General features: G+C 44.6%; 1 protein-coding gene across 1 annotated transcript in view; it reads left to right on the forward strand.

The window, feature by feature from the left end:
• Positions 1-13207: 13207 nt before the first annotated feature.
• LANCL3 (LanC like family member 3) overlaps positions 13208-19126 on the forward strand; it is a 111001-nt gene continuing 105082 nt past the window's right edge. Inside the window, exon 1 of the mRNA XM_004281329.3 lies at positions 13208-14090. Within this exon, the coding sequence (XP_004281377.1) occupies positions 13518-14090 (573 nt within the window). The 5' untranslated portion in view covers positions 13208-13517. The remainder of the gene's footprint in view (positions 14091-19126) is intronic.

The raw sequence follows: 19126 nt of genomic DNA on the forward strand, positions 1-19126 counted from the left end.
ACAGACATCCAGATGTTAATCCCTCCTACTCCACATCTTTCTTTGGTCTGGAAACTAAGTCCGCATCAGAAACCCAAGTCAGCTTGTATTAAAAAAACGGTCTGATTTTATTTATACTTAACCACTTGGTAAATGAAATAAAGCCATTAGAAGAGATAATAGACCTCAGATTTAAAAATAAATGTTGAGACGAGATAAATATCTCTGCTTTTCCATGACATTTATCTGGCAGCAGGAACCTATTAGACTGTCATGATATTCTATTCCACTGACTTATTGCCAGGCTCCCTTTTACAGAAGGCCAATCTTTCAGGTGCCTTTACACTCCTCATTTATATATACTTACCTATTTATCTCTTTTGCATTTGCTAGTACTCGATATCTGAATTCCAATTTTGTACATCTCATGCGAAACTTAAAGTCCAAATGTACGGTGTTCTTGACAGAAAAAAGGCTAACTGTCCCCATCTGAATAAACACCCATTTTACTGAGTAGTGGTGGCCTGAAGGTTCAGTTACGTGGAGGTTCTAATTGTGAATTTCAAGTGACCATGTAGGAGCCACTCTCACCCACACGTTCAATAGAAAGAGAATATTGACGGTCTTCTAGAACATTTAATTGAAAGAGAAAATATAATTAAAGACTGAAAAGACTGATTTCTTTTCTTAACTAAGTTTGTCTTGTACAACTTCCAGCCAATAATAAAAGCAAATTTCTCTATCAATCTTTCCAGAAGCAGCTCAAATAACCCAAAAAACCAAAGATATCTTGCAGGTTTTCTTTTAAAAGTTGTGAGACAGTGATAAAGTAAGGAGAAATGGTGGAAATCTTCCATTGTATTGAAAAGATCGAAAACCACTGAGTCAAATATCCCCCTCATGTAGTGCCCGCCTACCCCTCTTTGCAGACATGCTCACCAGCATGGCTTTATGTCACATGTTTTTACTTTCCTGCCCACTCGTACCACTGTAGAACCAGAAAACCTCGAAAAAGATTTGTATTCTGTCTTATGCATTAGCAACAAAATTTGTCAACTTGAATCTTTATTACCGGCGATCACATCAAAGCTGAAAAACACGGCATAATCTCTCTTTTCACCTTAGAAGTTGAATTTGTCACACTAAAAAAAAACACATTCTTTAAGCTTGTAAATGGAACATGTTTGATTTAGGAATCATTGAGAAAGAGTAAGCAAACCAACCCCCGACCCCTGCCCCATAACTCTCTTCTAAGGAGAACCAATTTAGAACAAGACAAAGATACAAGAGGTTAGGTGGAAAGCAGGCAGTGGGAATTCACTTTTTGAAGCAACCACATGCAGAATAATGATGACTGTGGACAAATGCTAACATGTATTCAGTGTTCGACAACAAGTTATACCCTTTATAAGCTTTATCCTAACCGTTTTGTGAGGCAGATTCTATTATCACTACCAATTTCTAGATGAGAAAACTGAGGTTTAGGAAGGTTAAATAACTTTCCCAAGGTCACACAGTTAGATTTGGCGGAGCAGGAATTTGACATCAGGTCTGAATGCAACACCTCCACTAATTCATTTCTCAAGAGCTGTTCTCAAAAAGCTCTTATTCTCAATCATCTCCTCCAACATGACTTCTACAACTGTTCCAAACATTTTCCCTTGCTCCTCTCCCTACCTCCCCAGCTTCTCTAAACAAATCACGGCAAACTACTTTAAATGATCAAAAACCCGAATCAGTCCAGACCTCTTTCTTTTGCAAATGACAGTCACCCACTTGAGCAAAAGAAAAAAATGTACTGGGCCTTATAACTGAATAGTCCTTCAGATAAGGCCAGGTACAGGCATGCCAACAATGTCATCAGGTCACACTTTTTGTCCTTTACTCAGTTCTGCTTCCCACTGTGTGGCTTTATCCTCGGCTTGGTAGGATGGCCACCAGAAGCAGCAAGTTTAATCCTTTTACTTTAGCAATCCCAGCTTTCCCAATGTTTCTAGCGGAGAAAGCTCAGAATTACTTCTCCTAGAGCAGGCCTGGGATATATGCTTCCCCTTGGGGACATGGAAATCGTTTAGCTCCATTCAAATCACACGTTATGGTAATGGGGGATGGTTGTCTTTCAAAGGAAACTCAAGATATTATTCATAGAATGTAATGGAAGCTGGGTTGGCGAGCACAACAGACCTCGTTCTGACGTCTAGCTGCACGCCTTTTCCCATATTGTCACTATATTATCCCATTTCCAAAGCTTACCTCCATCAGCCTCCTTTAGTCAGGCTTACTGAATTTTGAGTGCATCTTCAGGACTTAAGTGCTGACATTTTATATCTATATATGTCCCATAATAAGACTATAAAGTCATACTCAACAGTTTCAAAACTGTATTCGCCATTGTCCTTCCCCTCCTGCCCCATACCTATTCTACTACCTGTACCCTTTGGCTTGGTGTAGAGCACCTCCATTGGCCCAATTGTCCAGAGCAGAAAACAGCCATAATCTTTGACTCTTATCCTACATTACGCCCACATCTAGTTGGTCATCAAACCCTGTAAATCCTATCTGCATAATATCTCTTGACTCCTTCTAAGTCCCTCCATATTTCCTGCTACACACCTAGCTCAGATTTCCTCATTTCTTGACTCTTCTACTTACCATCCCAATACATCTTACTCCTTTCAAATATATTGTCCAATTTTCCAGAAAAATAATCTTTCTAAATCACAGATATGATCCCATCACTCTCCTCTTTACAACCATTCAGTGACTCCCTGTTGTACGACTGCCAGGGATCTCAGTTTCCTTATTGTTAAAGGAAAGGATTCAATTAATGATCTCTTGGATCCTTCCAGCTCCATAATTCTTTTCATCTTTGCCAACCTAAAGCAGTTATTTTTCTTTGGCCATCTGGCAATGGCTTTTTCTGCCTTTTGGATTATGGGCTAAGACTCAGGTTCTTTCTGGGTATCACTCCTTACTGTACCTCATAGGAACGCTGGGTCAAGCTATCTTGAGAAGTCATCTCACATTGAGAACAGCTGGAAAAGTGTAAGCATGGGTAGTGCAGAGTCAAAATCAATATAAATTATTTGAGACATATCTGATTCTTAACGACCACCACTTACATTCATGAAACTGTCTACAGATTGACTGTCTAAGAGAATAAACTATGTTATATTTCTGACATTGGAACTTCTTCCAACAATGAGAACTATATCGATGCAGAAGTAGAAATATTGGTTTATCATAAGATGAAGAGCAGAAATGTTAATGCATTATTCATTACTACGTTATTATTTGACATCTGTTGAACTATACCACCATAGAGATCTTTAATCACTCCTTTCCTCCTAATATCCTGAATATTGGAGAAAACCTTGGAAATGACTACATGTAGGAAACTGTTATAACTTTCAAGTTAAAAGAATTTATTCTAACCAAATGAACACCTCCATCTCCACTTGCCGATTTAAGGTAACAACACAGATTCATCAATTTAAAATAGAGGCATACAGGGCCTTCCCTCGTGGTCCAATGGTTAAGATTTTGCCTTCCAATGCAGGGGGGGTGGGTTTGATCCCTGGTCGGGGAGCTAAGATCCCACATGCCTCGTGGCCAGAAAACCAAAACATACAATAAAAGCAATATTGCAACAAATTCAATAAAGACTTAAAAAAATAATAGAGGCATAAATTTGCTGTACACCTGAAACCAACAAAACACTGTAAATCAACTATACTCTAACATAAAATAGAAATTAAAAATAAAATAGAGGCATACCTGTTTCAGCACTGCCCCATACAGCAATGATTTACTATAGTACATTCAAATCTTATATACATACACACACATTATAGTACCCATAGAAAAATAGTGAACATATTTTTCTCACGTCCAGTACAGTAGGGTGTGCATTATTACTTGCTCTTGGCCAGTGTGACTGATCAAACTGGGCTGCCCCTCCTTCAGATGGAGCAATGAGCGCCAGTCCACGTACTTATTGCACCTGGTTTCTGATTCTGCCATTACAGTGTGTGATTATGTTTGACTTATAACGGCTAAAAACAGCTTCAAATTGATAATACTGGAGCTACAGAAAAAGAGACAAGAATCAAATCCTATGTTAAAAATGCACGTTTTTATGGCCGCCTGTGCAGAGGAGCACAATCAGGAAACTGGTCAAGAAAGCAGGCAACAAAGCTCAGCCATCAGTCAGGGATCGGTGGAAGTTTGTGATATTATCAAGGGTACCACAGACATCAATAAATATCTACTGAGCAAATACTCTGTGCCAGGCATTAATCTAGATGCTGGGGATAAAGCAGGGAACAAGACAGATGAAAACTCCTGCCCTCATGGGGATGACATTCTAGTGCCGGGAGACAGAGAAGAAAAAACATAAATCAGTAAAAATGTTTGGACACTAAGTAAATACCTTTTAGACACTAATGGTTGGGGGAAGGGTTGTAATTTAAAATAAGAAGTCCGGGGACTTCCCTGGTGGCACAGTGGATAGGAATCTGCCTGCCAATGCAGGGGACACGGGTTTGATCCCTGGTCCGGGAATATTCCACATGTCACAGAGCAACTAAGCCCATGTGCCACAACTACTGAGCCTGCACTCTACAGCCCGTGAACCACAACTACTGAGGCCCACGCACCTAGAACCCGTGCTCCGCAACAAGAGAAGCCACTGCAAGGAGAAGCCCATGCACCGCAAGAAAGATTAGCTCCCACTCACCACAACTAGAGAAAGCCTGTGCACAGCAATGAAGACCCAATACAGACAAAAATAAAAGTTTTTAAAAATGATAATTATCCATTCTGTGTAACAAGTTTTTTTTAAAGAAATAAAATAAGATAAAATAGGAAGTCGGGGAATACTTCATTGAGAGAGATTTGAAGGGGCAAGACATGAGTACATCTTTTGAAGAGTATATCAGGAAGAGAAAACTGCAAAGGAAACTCTCTAACTTAAGGCTATGACTAATACGTTTGAGGAACATCAAGGCAGCCAGTGTGGCTAGAACTGAAAGAGCGAGGGGAAGAGGAAAAAGAGGAGAAGTTGGGGAAGTGATGAGGCCATCCTATGGACTCTGAATTGAGGCCAACCTATGGACTCTGAATTTTACTTTGAGGGACATGTGAAACGTTGATATCATCAGTTACAAGATGATATGGCTTATATCATTCTGGCTGCTACTTTGAAAAGAGCCTATAGAGGATGAAAGAGCAGAAGCAGGAGAAATCTCCAATTAGGTTGCTGAGCTAAAAGATCAGAGATGTGGCACCCGGTTTGGGCTGGGAGGCAGCCCCAAGGCCCCAGCTGGGCTGTCCCAGGCGGCAGCTGTCGGTGTGCCATGGGAGAACTGAGAATGGTAAGGTGGCTGCACCACGCTCCATGGCTCTTAGACGCCAGAAGACGCAGATCTGAACAAACCACTCGACCGGAGGGTGGAGACAAGATGTGGAGTGAGCTCATCCCCCATCATGAAAACACCAATATCACTACTAACTGCTGAACAAGCATTGATTAAAAAAAAAGGCTGAAACCTATCGAAAAAGATATCCTACATCCAAAGACAAAGAATGAGACAGTAGGAGGGGTGCAACCTGATAAAATCAAATCTCATACCTGCTGGGTGGGCAACTCACAAACTGGAAAATAATTATATTGCAGAGTTTCTCCCACAGGAGTAAAAGTTGTGAGCCCCACGTCAGGCTCCCCAGCCTGGGGGTCTGGCATTGGGAGGAGGAGGCCACAGAGCATCTGTCTTTGAAGATAAGTGGGGTTTGATCACAGGAATTCCACAGGACTGGGGGAAACAGAAACTCCACTCTTGGAGGGCACATACAAGGTCTCGTGCGCACCAGGACACAGGGGAAAAAACAGCTGCCTCCTAAGAGCCTGGGCCGGACCTACCTGTTGGTATTGAAAGGTCTCCCGCAGAGGCGGGGGTGGCTGTGGCTCACTGCAGGGGCAAGTAAACTGGCAGCAGCACTTCTGGTGAGTACTCATGAGAGTGAGCCCTCTTAGAGGCCGCCATTTTCTCCCCAAGACCTGGCCCTACCAGACAGCCTGTAGGCTCCAGTGCTGGGACACCTCAGGCCAAACAACCAACAGCTCCACCCATCAGCAGACAGGCTGTTTAAAGTCTTCTGAACAAACAGCTGCCCGATAAACACATCCCCTGACATGGCCCTGCCCATCAGAGGGACAAGACCCAGTTCCACCCACCAGTGGGCAGGAACAGGTCCCTCCCACCAGGAAGCCTACACAAGTCTCTTAGACCAGCCTCACCCACCAGGCGGCAGACAGCAAAAGCAAGATGATTACAATCACAGAAAGTTAGACAAGACGGCAGAAGAATACGTACTAGATGAAGGAACAAGATAAAACCCCAGAAGAACAGCTAAGTGAAGTGGAGAGAGGCAATCTACCTCAAAAAGAACTCAGGGGCTTCCCTGGTGGCGCAGTGGTTGAGAGTCCGCCTGCCGATGCAGGGGACACGGGTTCGTGCCCCGGTCCGGGAAGATCCCACGTGCCACGGAGCGGCTGGGCCCATGAGCCATGGCTGCAGGGCCTGCACGTCTGGAGCCTGTGCTCCACAGCGGGAGAGGCCGCAACAGTGGGAGGCCTGCGTACCGCAAAACAAACAAACAAACAAACAAACAAAAAAAGAACTCAGAGTAATGATAATAAAGATGATCCAAGATCTCGGAAAAAGAATGGAGACACAGACCAAGAAGATACAAGAAATGCTTAAGAAAGAGCTAGAAGATCTAAAGAACAGAGATGAACAATACAATAACTGAAATGAAAAATACACTAGAGGGAATCAATCGCAGAAAAAAATGACGCAGAAGAACGGATAAGTGAGCTGGAAGACAGAATGGTGGAAATCACTGCCACAGAACAGAAGAAAGAAAAAAGAATGAAAAGAAATGAGGACAGTCACAGAGAACTCTGGGACAATATTAAACACACCAACGTTTGCATTATATGGGTCCCAGAAGGAGAAGAGAGAGAGAAAGGACCTGAGAAAATATTTGAAGAGACAATAGCTGAAAAATGCCCTAACCTGGGAAAGGAAACAGTCACTCAAGTCCAGGAAGCCCAGAGACTCCCATACATGGTAACACCAAGCAGGAACATGCTGAGACACATATTAATCAAACTGACAAAAAGTAAATACAAAGAAAAAATATTAAAAGCAACAAGGGGAAAGCAACAAATAACATACAAGGGAATCGCCATAAAGTTATCAGCTGATTTTTCAGCAGAAATTCTGCAGGCCAGTAGGGTGTGGTATGATATATTTAAAGTGATGAAAGGGAAGAACTTACAAGAATACTCTACCCAGCAATGCTCTCATTCAGATATGATGGAGAAATCAAAAGCTTTACAGACAAGCAAAAGCTAACAGAATTCCGCACCACCAGACCAGCTTGCCAACAAATGCTAAAGGAACTTCTCTAGATGGAAAAGAAAAGACCACAGCTAGAAACAAGAAAATTATGAATTGAAAAGCTCAGCAATAAAGGCAAACATAAAGTAAAGGTAGGAAATCATCCACACACAAATATGATATCAAAACCAGGAATCGTGAGAAGAGGAGAGTACAAATGCAGGATACTGGAAATGCATTTGAAATGAAAAGACCAGCAACTTAAAACAATCTTGTTTATTTATAGATTACTATGTCAAAACCTCATGGTAACCACAAACCAAAAATCTACAATAGATACACACACAAAAAAGAAAAAGGAATCCAAACACAACAGTAAAGTTAGTCGTCAAATCACAAGAGAACAAAGATGAAGGGAAGAAAACAAGACCTTGAAAAACAAATCCAAAACAATTAACAAAATGGCGGGAATTCCCTGGTAGTCCAGTGGTTAGGACTCTGCACTTTCACTGCTGAGGGCATAGGTTCGATCCCTGGGCCTTTGCACAGCAAAGGAAACCATAAACAAAATGAAAAGACAGCCCACAGAATAGGAGAAAATATGTGCACCCGATGTGACCAACAAGGGATTCATCTCCAAAATATACAAACAGCTCAGGCAGCTCAATATCAAAAAAATAAACAACCCAATCAAAAAATGGGCAGAAGACCTAAATAGACATTTCTCTAAAGAAGACACACAGATGGCCAAAAAGCACATGAAAAGATGCTCAACATCACAAATTATCAGAGAAATGCAAATCAAAACTACAGTGAGCTATCACCTCACACCAGTCAGAATGTCCATCAACAAAATGTCTACAAACAATAAATGCTAGAGAGGGTGTGGAGGAAAGAGGACCCTCCTACACTGTTGGTGGGAATGTAAACTGGTGCAGTCACCATGGAGAACAGTACAGAGGTTCCTTAAAAAACTAAAAACAGAACTACAATATGATAAAGCAATCCCACTCTTGGGCATATATCCAGAGAAAACCATGGTTCGAAAGGATACATGCACCCCCAATGTTCACTGCAGTGCTGTTTACAATAGCCAAGACGTGGAAGCAACCTAAATGTCCATCGCCAGATGAATGGAAAAAGCAGATGTGGTACAAATATACCATGGAATAGTACTCAGCCATAAAAATGAATGAAATAATGCCATTTGCAGCAACATGGTTTGACCTGGTGATTATCATACTAAGTGAAGTAAGTCAGACAAATATCATATGATATCCCTTATAAGCGGAATCTAAAAAAATGATACAAATGGACTTATTTATAAAATAGAAACAGACTCACAGACCTAAAACACAAACTTACGGTTACCAAAGGGGAAAGGTGGGGGGAGGGATAAATTGGCAGTTTGAGATTGACATATACACACTCCTATATTTAAAATAAATAACCAACAAAGATCTACTGTATAGCACAGTGAATTCTGCTTGATATTCTGTAATAACCTAAATGGGAAAAGAATTTGAAAAAGAATATATATATATATATATATATATATATATATATATGTAACTGAGTCACTTTGCTGTAAACCTGAAACTAATACAATATTGTAAATCAATTATACTCTAATATAAAGTAAACATTTTTTAAAAGTCAGAGATGCATCTCCAAAGAGAATGTGCTATAAGGACTGGACATAGCACTGATTCAGCTATCTAAACCATTCTGAAAATGCACGCTTTGAGCAAAACTTTGGAAAACTTTCTGAAGGTAATTTTAAGATGGTTTATCCCATAAAATGTACTAAACCTTACATGTTGATGTTTGACAGTTATACAACGACTTTTTTTTTCATATTCACCCTTAGATAGCAATGATTTTCGTAAGAGAAGCCCTTTAATTTTAATATGTTTTTCCTGGATAGTTCTGCATAATTTTTACATGATTTCCTTGATGAACCCACTAAAACTATTTTCCACCCATAGTTTTGCAAAATCCGTATACTAAGGAAATACTGAGGAAGAGCTAGGAACTGGGCAATTCAGCAGGATCACAGAAACCACGTGCTGGGAGCTGCCTGTCAGCAAATGCTGCTAGAGATTCTGTAAATATCAGGAAAAATCCTGCAGGTAAGGGCAAAATAAATGGCTTTGGCAAGTTTTGTATAGGCTGCATATTTCTTGTGGGGTCAGTGCTACTTCTAAAGAGTCCAAGTAGACTATTTTGGAACACAACTTTCTGTGTGCCTGCATACTTGCTGTCTCCCTGCCTAGATTCCTCCATAAAAAGCCTCTTGAGTGCACTGTTGATTACAGGGATTTTATGGCATTGGATGATGGGAAGCTAGCAGGATGTTCTAGTTACCACTGCTGAAAAACAAATTATCTTAAAACTTAGTAGCTCAAAACAACTATTTTATTTTGTTCATGATATTGTGGGTCAGGAATTCTGGAAGGGTTTGGGATGGGGTTCTCATGCAGCTGTAGTCATCTGAAGGCTCAACTGGGCTGTATATCCAAGGTGGCTCACTCACATAACTGTCAGTTGATTCTTTCAGCTGGGCTGTTGATCCAAGCACCTACAAATGGCCTCCTCACGTTGTCTGCTCTTCCTCACAAAATGGCAGCCTCTCTTAGATTCTTACAAGGTGGCTCAGTGCTCCAAATATGAGTGTTGCAGCATGTAACCCGGAAGCTGTATCTTTTTTTATGACCTAGCCTTGCATGACATGCAGTGTCATTTTGATCACATTCCATCGGTTACAAGTAAGTCATAAGCCCACTCAGATTCTGGAGTCATAAGCCCACTCAGATTCCCACTCAGATTCTCAGCCCACTCAGGGGGCACATACCTTACCTCCTGATGAGAGGAGTGTCAAGGTCACATTGTAGAGGACCATGTGGCAGAGCAGATATTGTTGGGGCTGTAGTTGGAAAATATAATCTCCCACACAGGGTTAGTTATTAAAAATAGAATGTGTGAAGTCACTGAATTCAAGGTAGAGTATAGAGGTCACCAGACTTCGTGGAGAAACAAAGTAAGGAGGCAGAAACTGCAGAATATTTACATCCTCACATTCAAAAGAGCAAAAGGATCCAAGAAAACAGTGGGAGTTTAATCAAGTCAGGCTAAAGTTTCAATAAAGGCTTCACTGCATGCTACACCCCAGGTGACCTTGCTAACGGTTCTCTTACGGCAATTCATTCATCATTTCACAGACTTTTAGTGAGTGCCTACTCCATGTGCCAGGGACTATTCCAGGCTCTTGGTACACATCAGTAAATTTACGTGGCAAAAAGCCCTACCTTCACGGAGAGTATATTCCAGTGGAGTCATGATATTAAAATCAACAACACTGCTTGCAAATTAAGTAAATGACGATTAGAGGCGAGGCTTCACGTGGTCTGACTAGCTAACTTTGCCCTGAAGAATGTTCTGCGCCGAGAATTTGCCAGGTAACTGTGCAACAAAGTGGCAAGGTCTTTGGGAAAGAAGTTTACAGGTAAAAGGGTTAATTTCTCCTGTGAGTTTAAGAGGGCTTCTAGATACCACTAATTTCTTGCTTCTCCCACCCCAGGCTGTTTCTCATCCATCTTGTGACCTTTGTTCTACTTGTGGGCATCACTGCAGAAAAGAAACCCCTAGGAACCCTAATACTTCACCCCACCCTGTATACACACCCTTTGCCGTGTAGCTTTGGAGTTACATAAAGACACCTTGTATTTCCTGAGGTAATTTGCCAATAGAATAAGGCAGACAAGAGCGTGTCAGCTCTGAGACCAGACCTAAAGAAGTCTTGCATGTTTCCTCTTGTGCTCTGGCCCCTCTGCCATTGCCATGCAGTCATGCCAGCGTTGAACTGCTGCAGGATGAGACATGTGGACCACAGCCCAGTCAACCCAGTCTCCCCAAGCAACAGCCAGCCCACCCCCAGAGCGCAGCCAAGATCCCAGACGCGTGAGCAATAAACTTATTATGATACGCTACAAGATGTTGTGATTGCTTCTTATGCAGCACTTTTTGGCGGGAGGTGGGAGGGGAACACAACTTGGAAAAAAGCAGAGCTCCTTCTCTCGGACACCTGCTTCCATTTTATTTTGAAGGCAATCAGCCCAAGTCCCTTTCATTGCTGCTGCTGCTGCTACCTTGGTGCTGGGCTGTGTGGAAGGATAATCAGAGCCAGAATGAACAGAGTTGCCTCTAGATTCATGACGAGGGTGAGGTGGGGAGGAATAAAGTAGAATAAGGCTTCATTTCTGCTTATGCAGGTTTGCAGTTGATGACTCCTTGCCCAAAGGGGCAAAAATCACTCCTAATGCCTACTACGACTGAGGGATGAGCAAGAAGCCCCAAGGAGAAACAGAACATTCCAGATGCTCCTTTGATACCGTTAGCCCATCACACTCCCTGCCTAAAAGTGGACTTAGCTTTTTATTATTATAATGAAAAATGAACCTGTTTCGGCACGTTACAGGAGAACGGAGGCCATGCCATCCGCTCTATGGATGTGGCAGTCCTGGCGGTCACCTTGGCAAACTGAACTTCTCCAGAATACATCAAGCAAGGACAGAGGGGCAGCCTATTTAATCTCTGCTTCCAAATCATTGCGACAATTAACACTTTTCAGGAAAACAATTACCTCCAAGCAAAACTGGCCTTTCAAGTAAGTGGAGTTGCTGCTCTCCCAACAAAGTGTCAGAAACTTTTCCAGGAGTCACTCATTCTTTTGGGTCTTGCACCGTCCCTATCAAAATGCAAACACCCCTGCGAAAGGTGAGCTCTTTGGCCTTCACTAGTCAACACTTTGGGAAAGGAAGAATTCTTTCAAAACAGCTGACCAAAAGAAAGGCAATTCATGCGTTTAATTGTTCATTTTCTGTCTTTCCCACTGGACTGTAAGCTCCAAGAGGTCTAGGACCATGTCTATTTTGTTTATCCATCTATTTTCAGGGTCCAGGACCCATACAAGACACTCAATACGCCTGCGGCGGGTGCAGACGGGAAGAAACATGGGAAGGAAGGAAAGGAGGGAAGGAAGTAACTAAGGACACACAGAAAAGGGTCAAAACGCCTAATTGAAATTCTCAGCAGCGTTTACCCTTATATTCACTAGTTAATGGCCTCAAGACATTCATGGGGCGCTCACTACGCATGAATGGGGGTCGGGGGCGGTCTCTAGAGTAGGAGAAAGACCCCCATCCCTTACCTTATCCTGGTGTGGGTCTTTGAACTTTTACTCCTGGATAGTCCAAGAAAAACAACACGACGGCCAAGGCCGAGAACAAATTACCCTATGGGGCATTTCACCGTTTTACTGCACGAAACGTGCGTGATGCATTCAAATCCCTCAGCCTTCGGGATGAAACACTCAGAATGAGAAAGCCAAGTTGACCAAGACGAAAAACAAGTTTCAGGAGGGCGCTCAGTTTTTTCCCAGTAGCCTCTACTAGTTGCGTGGCTTCTCGACCTTTACTGTGCATGAGAATCACCTGGGGATCTTGCTAAACATGCTGATTTTGATTCACTAATCAAAGACTGCTGGGGTGAAGTCTGAGCTGCTGCAGTTTTAACATGCTCCCAGGTGATGCTGATCTGCTGACTCGAGGCGGGCCACCCTGGAGTACACGAGGGATTCGAGGTCTTCACCTCCGCCGCCAGGTGTGCGTATACCCAGCCTCAGCGTTCCGGATCGGTGTCCCGCGCGTTCCTGGCCTTCCGCCGAGAGGGGAGGAGCCGGGGGCGGAGCAAGAGGAGTGGCGCGGCCCCCGCGTGGGTCCTGCCGGAGAGCACCTCGGCCCCTAGGAGAGGCGGTCGAGCTGCGGCGGCGCAGGAGGGGGCGGGTTCGGCAAGGGCGCGGCCTCTGTGAGGGGAGCGCGAGACGCGCATACCCCGCGCTCGCCGGGGCCACTCGGGAGCCTCGCGGCGATCCGGTGCCCCACTTGGCAATCCGCTCCGCGCTCCTTCCTCGCGCCCGCCTCCTCTTGTCACCTCCCGTCTCAGCCTCCTCGCTCCATTCCGGCCGCATCCACCGCCATCCGAGTGCCTCAAAGAGCGAGAGGTGGTGCGCGGGACCGCAGGGCGCGCCCTCCGGCAGACCCCAGCCCGGCCTTGGCGGGCACGGGCGGCAGCATGGACACCAAGCGCTGCTTCGCCAACCGCTTCGATGACTACCAGGGCAGCCTGCTGGCGGGCCAGTGCGAGGAGGCGGTGGCGCCCTTGGTCACCGCCACCATCGAGCGCATCCTCCAGGAGCTGCCCCCGCTGGGGGGCGGCGCTGAGGGCCGGGGGGCGGCGGCCGCGGCCAGCAGTTGCCAGGGAGGGCTGTACGGCGGCGTGGCCGGGGTGGCCTACATGCTCTACCACGTCTCTCAGAGCCCGCTCTTCGCCGCGGCCCGGGAGCGCTACTTGCGCTCGGCCAAGCGCCTCATCGACGCGTGCGCCCGCGCCGAGGAGTGGGGCGAGCCGGACGCCGACACCCGCGCCGCCTTCCTTCTCGGGGGCGCGGGTGTGTACGCCGTGGCCACGCTTGTGTACCACGCCCTGGGCCGGTCCGACTACGTGCAGCCGCTGGGCAAGTTCCGGTCTCTGTGCGCCGTCTGCGCGCCGGTTTCCTTCCTCGAGTGCGGCTCCGACGAGCTGTTCGTGGGCCGCGCGGGCTACCTGTGCGCCGCGCTCGTGCTCAAGCAGAAACTCGCCCAGGAGGTAAGAGGCAGCCCCGGCCGCGAGGCGGCGCTCGCCGCCTGCCCGGCCCTGCCCCGCCTCCCTGCCCCGGACTCGCGGCTCCGGGAACAGCGTCCCTGGCTGTTCTCCACCTCTCTTTGTTACTCTTTGTCTGACATTGTCGTTTCTTGAGTCCCTTCAGGTTTATCTCCTGGCCTTTTCCCTCTCCCTCTTCTCCCCCCACCCACGCTCAGTCTCTCGGTTGGGATTCTGAGCCTTCGCGCTTTGCTCGTGTTTTACGGCGGACGCGGCACCTCCCCAAAAGCCTCTTTGCCCAGTCGTTTTCTGGAGGCCCTTTCAAGTGAGATATTTTTTAATCCCAAATGAAAGAGATTTCCTTTCCTTTGACCCTCCTGTCAAAAGCTGAAGCACCCTCGAATGTTAGAGTAGTAGAAAATAATAGAAGTTTGGGGGGCTGATTATGCTATTATTGTTTCCATCATTAAGGTGAAGGTAAGTGGCTTCTGCGACCCCCAGGTCTGTAACCCAGAATAACTGCCCAGCTATAGGTCTGATGTGCTTCCTGTGTTGCTTTCTATTCAGTTCATTTTATGGCTCTCATAAAATGCATATCTGATGGGGTGTCCTCTTTTAAATAAATGTAGACAGAATTTTACCCCATTGGAATCGAATGTGTTTTTGTTTTTTTCATTTTCAAATGCGTCTTTAGGATTGTCAAGACGACAGCATACTTGACAGGGCAGGTTTTCTTAATGAATAGCTTTCCAGTGGCTCCTTGAAGTGAATTGGATTTCACAACTGCATATGGGGTGTGTTTTTTGTTTGTTTCGGATTCACTTTGAATACAGCCTGTGGATATTAGAAGAGAATTTGCCAGTTCCTATAGAGTAGGAAAAAAAATCCTCCAAAGGATCATAGTAACTAGAGCTGAAAGAGAGGTACTTTCATTCATAACCCACTGGAGCCAAATATTGTTCTAGGGAGGAAGTGACACATTTAACTTGGCTCTGTTTGGACGAGAGCGGCGTTTGAAGAAAAATTAAAGGCACACAGTGTTTTTAAAGTGTAATTAACTTAGATAACTTCTACAGAGGCAGGCTTGATTTTTGTTTTAATTTATAGCAGGTTAATTCAAGTGAGAAAAAAGATTACTAAAGACTGCACTGTGCTAGCAGGGAAGCAAAGGGCTGTGTGACAAAGTTGTCTTGAAATAGTTCACTCTGCTTCTGAGTCATTGTTATCTGCTGGCGGTTTCCCAAGGGCCCTTCCAGTTGTATAAAACCTTTGAGAAGGCCACAGGGCGATTTACATATCATTTACATTATATTTGCATCTGCTTCTCAGACCTTGCTGTCTGGCGGCAGGCAATTTTCAAATTGTGCGGGTTCCCCCCCCCCCAGTTGTTTTCCTTAAACTTGCTGCTTTCCCTTTCTTTGCTTTTCTCTGGAATGGAATGGCAGAGTGGGAGACCCATCAGGCTACGCAGGTGGCAACAGATCAGAAGGACTCCTTGCCCCAAGACTGGTGGCCCAGGGCCAGTCTGCAGTGCTGATCCACAAAGACATTTATTAAGACCTCTCTTTTGCCCTGCTGCCAAACCAGATCTCTCTTCTTATACTAATCAAGTTGAGGTGCTCTGGCCTCTGCTCCCAGGACATAGAACAAGCGCTGAGAGTAAAACAAAAAACAAAACAAAACCCATCTCTTAGCCTGAGCAAATCAGCTAGTCTCAGTGCCAGCCTCAGCTGTGGTAACCCCAAAAGTTCAGGCTTGAAAGGCGCAGGGCAGAGGCTAAGCACGCCAGGCTGGAAGCCCTTTGAGGGGAAAATACAAGTTTTCTGCACCATCCCCACCCCCACGTCCTAGCCTGCATATGGCTTTGCCCTCAGTAGATGACCCATAAGCCTTGAGTAAATTGAATTGTGAACTTCTCTCATTTCTCTATAATGTGTCATTCTGTCCTGGGTTTCTTTTCCTCCAATGTCATTTATATTGACTTTCCTCTGGCTCGGTTACCACCCTAGTCTAGCTCGGCCCTACCCTACTAGGCACATCTTTGCCACCTCATAAGTAGCTGAATGAATGAATCACCCTATCCTGGGATTAGTGCAATATATGTACTCTGAGCTGGCTTCTCTCACTCAAGCCGTTCCACGTATCTCTGAGACCCTAGGTTTCTTTAAAACACTTTTCATTATGTCACTACCCTGCTCAACATCCTGCAGTGGCTCCCTATTACCTTTTCTCTAGTGGCTGCTCATCTCACTCGCCGTTAGACCTAAGATCCTTAAAATGGCTGACGAAGCCCCATGTGACCCGGCCCCTGCTTACCTATTCTACTTTTTGCTCACTCGGCTTCAAGCAGACCAGGCTTCTTGCTGTTTCAGGTATTTATTGTCTCAGAGTGTTTGTACTCTCTGTTCCCTCTGCTTGGAATACTCTTCCCCTAGCTATTTTTATGGTTAGCTCCCTGACCTTGTCCAAGTTAGCTCCTCAATGAGGCCTTCCCTATCCACCCTATTTGAAACTGCCACCTGTCCCCTGACTTATGCCCCTTTCTTACTGCATTTTACTTATTTTGTTTATGTCGTTTTTTAAAATAACAGAACATACTTTATTGTTTAAATTTATTTTTGGCTGTGTTGGGTCTTCGTTGTGGTGCGCGGGCTTCTCACTGCGGTGGCTTCTCTTGTTGCAGAGCACAGGCTCTAGGCGCCCAGGCTGCAGTAGTTGTGGCACGTGGACTCAGTAGTTGTGGCTCGCAGACTCTAGAGTGCAGGCTCAGTAGATGTGGCGCACGGGCTTAATTGCTCTGTGGCATGTAGGATCTTCAGGACCGGGGCTCAAACCCGTGTCCCCTGCATTGGCAGGTGGATTTTTAAGCACTGCACCACCAGGGAAGTCCCTGTTTATGTCTTCTTAATTAGAATGTAAGTTCCATAAGAGTAGAGAGTTTTTGTTTGATTTCTGTACTTAAGCATTAAGACAGTGCCTGGTATATATCTGGGTACTCAACTTGCCTTGTTTTGGTGGTGCAAATATTATCTACTCTGTGGCTTGCTACATCACTCAGTTTTAATGGCGTCCCATTTATCAATATCTTCCTTTATGGTGGTGCTTTTGGTGTTAATGTTTAAACAAATCCTTTCCTATTTCAATAAAAACTTTAAAAAAATCCTTTCCTACTGCCAAGATAACAGTAAATATTGGTTGAATGCGTGAATAAATGAATACTAGTTTCGTACAAACTTGACCTCAAATCAAACTTAACCACTAGACCAGTGTTTGTTCAACTTTAACATTATAGGCCTCACCTGCAGATCTTGTTAATAAAATACAGATTCTGATTGAGCAGGGCTGGGATCGGGCCTGAGATGCCGCATTTCTGACAAGTTCCCGGGTGATGCTGATGCTGCTGGTCCAGGGACCACACTTTGACCAGCAAGGCAATACAGTGCTGCATAGATTTCGGCATTATACCAGCCACGTCTATTAAGACACCGTTTTGTGAAGCTTGATATATTTATTTATAAGGTTTTAGTTTAGACTACTGATCACTATATCCTACCATGCTTTCATTATAAGGATCCGCAAGAGGAATTTCTGTCAGGGCTTCGAAACAGGAAGAGTTGAGCTCCTCCTGGAAATGGATTGAATTTTTTAAATCTCCAGGATAAACTGTGTAACTGATTGTGTTTCTCACTTTATGGTGGCTACTAGGAAGCATATGGCAGAATCGTGGTCCAGGTAGCTTATGTACAATACCTTATCACGTGTATTTTTGCATACTAGACTTTGCCCTGGGTTTATCTCATTTTTTTTCGTCTTTCATTTACAGTTTTCTGAATTTTCTTCCTTACATTTGATTTTATTATTTTTGTTTATAAGATTCATACATTAAAGAAAGTGTGTGTATGTAGAGAGAGAGACAGACAGACAGAACGAACCACTCTCTCCAGGTAATATACTTTTGGTTAATTTGGCCCTCCTGGAAATACTCAAGGGAAATAGCTTAGAGGGTTTGTTGGGCAGATAGCCTTGAGCAACACAGCACTAAAGTCTTAAGAAATCACACCATAAATACTTGCATTGGGTCTATTCTGCTTTCCAGATTGGTGGAAATGTTGCAGGGAAAAGGAAGTTAGAAAGTATGCTGGAGGGATTAAGGCGGAGGCCTAGGGACCACAGTTAAAATAATAACTTTTGCCCCCTGGTGACCTTGGACAAATAATTTAACATCTTGGAGCCTTAATTTCCTCGCTTGTAAAATGGATTAATAATAGCTTCCTCCTTCGCTTAGTCTGTCATTCATTCATTCAGTGAATGTCAGGTTTCCACGTGTGCCAGGCACCTTGCTAGATGCCAGGATTGAGCAGTGAACAAAAATCAATATATAGTTATGTTGTCAGAAGGGCTTGGAAGGAGGTAAACAGGAAATAAGTGCAGGTGGGGCGGGAGAGGGGAGGGGTGCCGCCTGGCATACATTAGCGGGGAAGCGTTCTCTGCGGAGGTGATGTCCTAGCTCACCACTGAAGCATGAGAATGAAGTGGCTGCCTTAAGGGCAGGCATTCCAGGCCTTGCTGTTCCTAGGGGACAGCAAGGACAAAGCCCCTGAGGTGGGAAAGTGCTTAGAGAGTTCGAAGAAAAGGAAGGTGGCCTGCCCAGCTGGAGCAGAGTGCGCAAGGGCTAGAGGGCTGGAGACCAGGTAGGAGCTGTGAGCAGGGGAAAAGCAGATCCTGCAGGGCCGGGGCAGTCCAAGTTAGGAGTTCGCACTTGTTTCAGGTTGAAACGGGAATGTCTTCATCTTATTCACCTTTCAAAAGAAGATTTCCCTGGTTTTCTGTGTAGATGATAGGTTGACCAGTATTAAGAAGGGTCACAAGGGGGGCTGATTAGAGGGGGTCTAAACCCCTTTTGTGCCAAGGACTCCTTTGTAAATCTTGTGAAACCTACAGTACCTCTTTTTCAAGGACATTTTTAGATGCATAAAATACACAGGATTACAAAGGAAGCTAATTATATTAACATTCGGTTACCAAAACATTTAAAAAATGTG

Source organism: Orcinus orca, chromosome X (assembly GCF_937001465.1).
Source record: "Orcinus orca chromosome X, mOrcOrc1.1, whole genome shotgun sequence".
NCBI lineage: Eukaryota > Metazoa > Chordata > Mammalia > Artiodactyla > Delphinidae > Orcinus > Orcinus orca.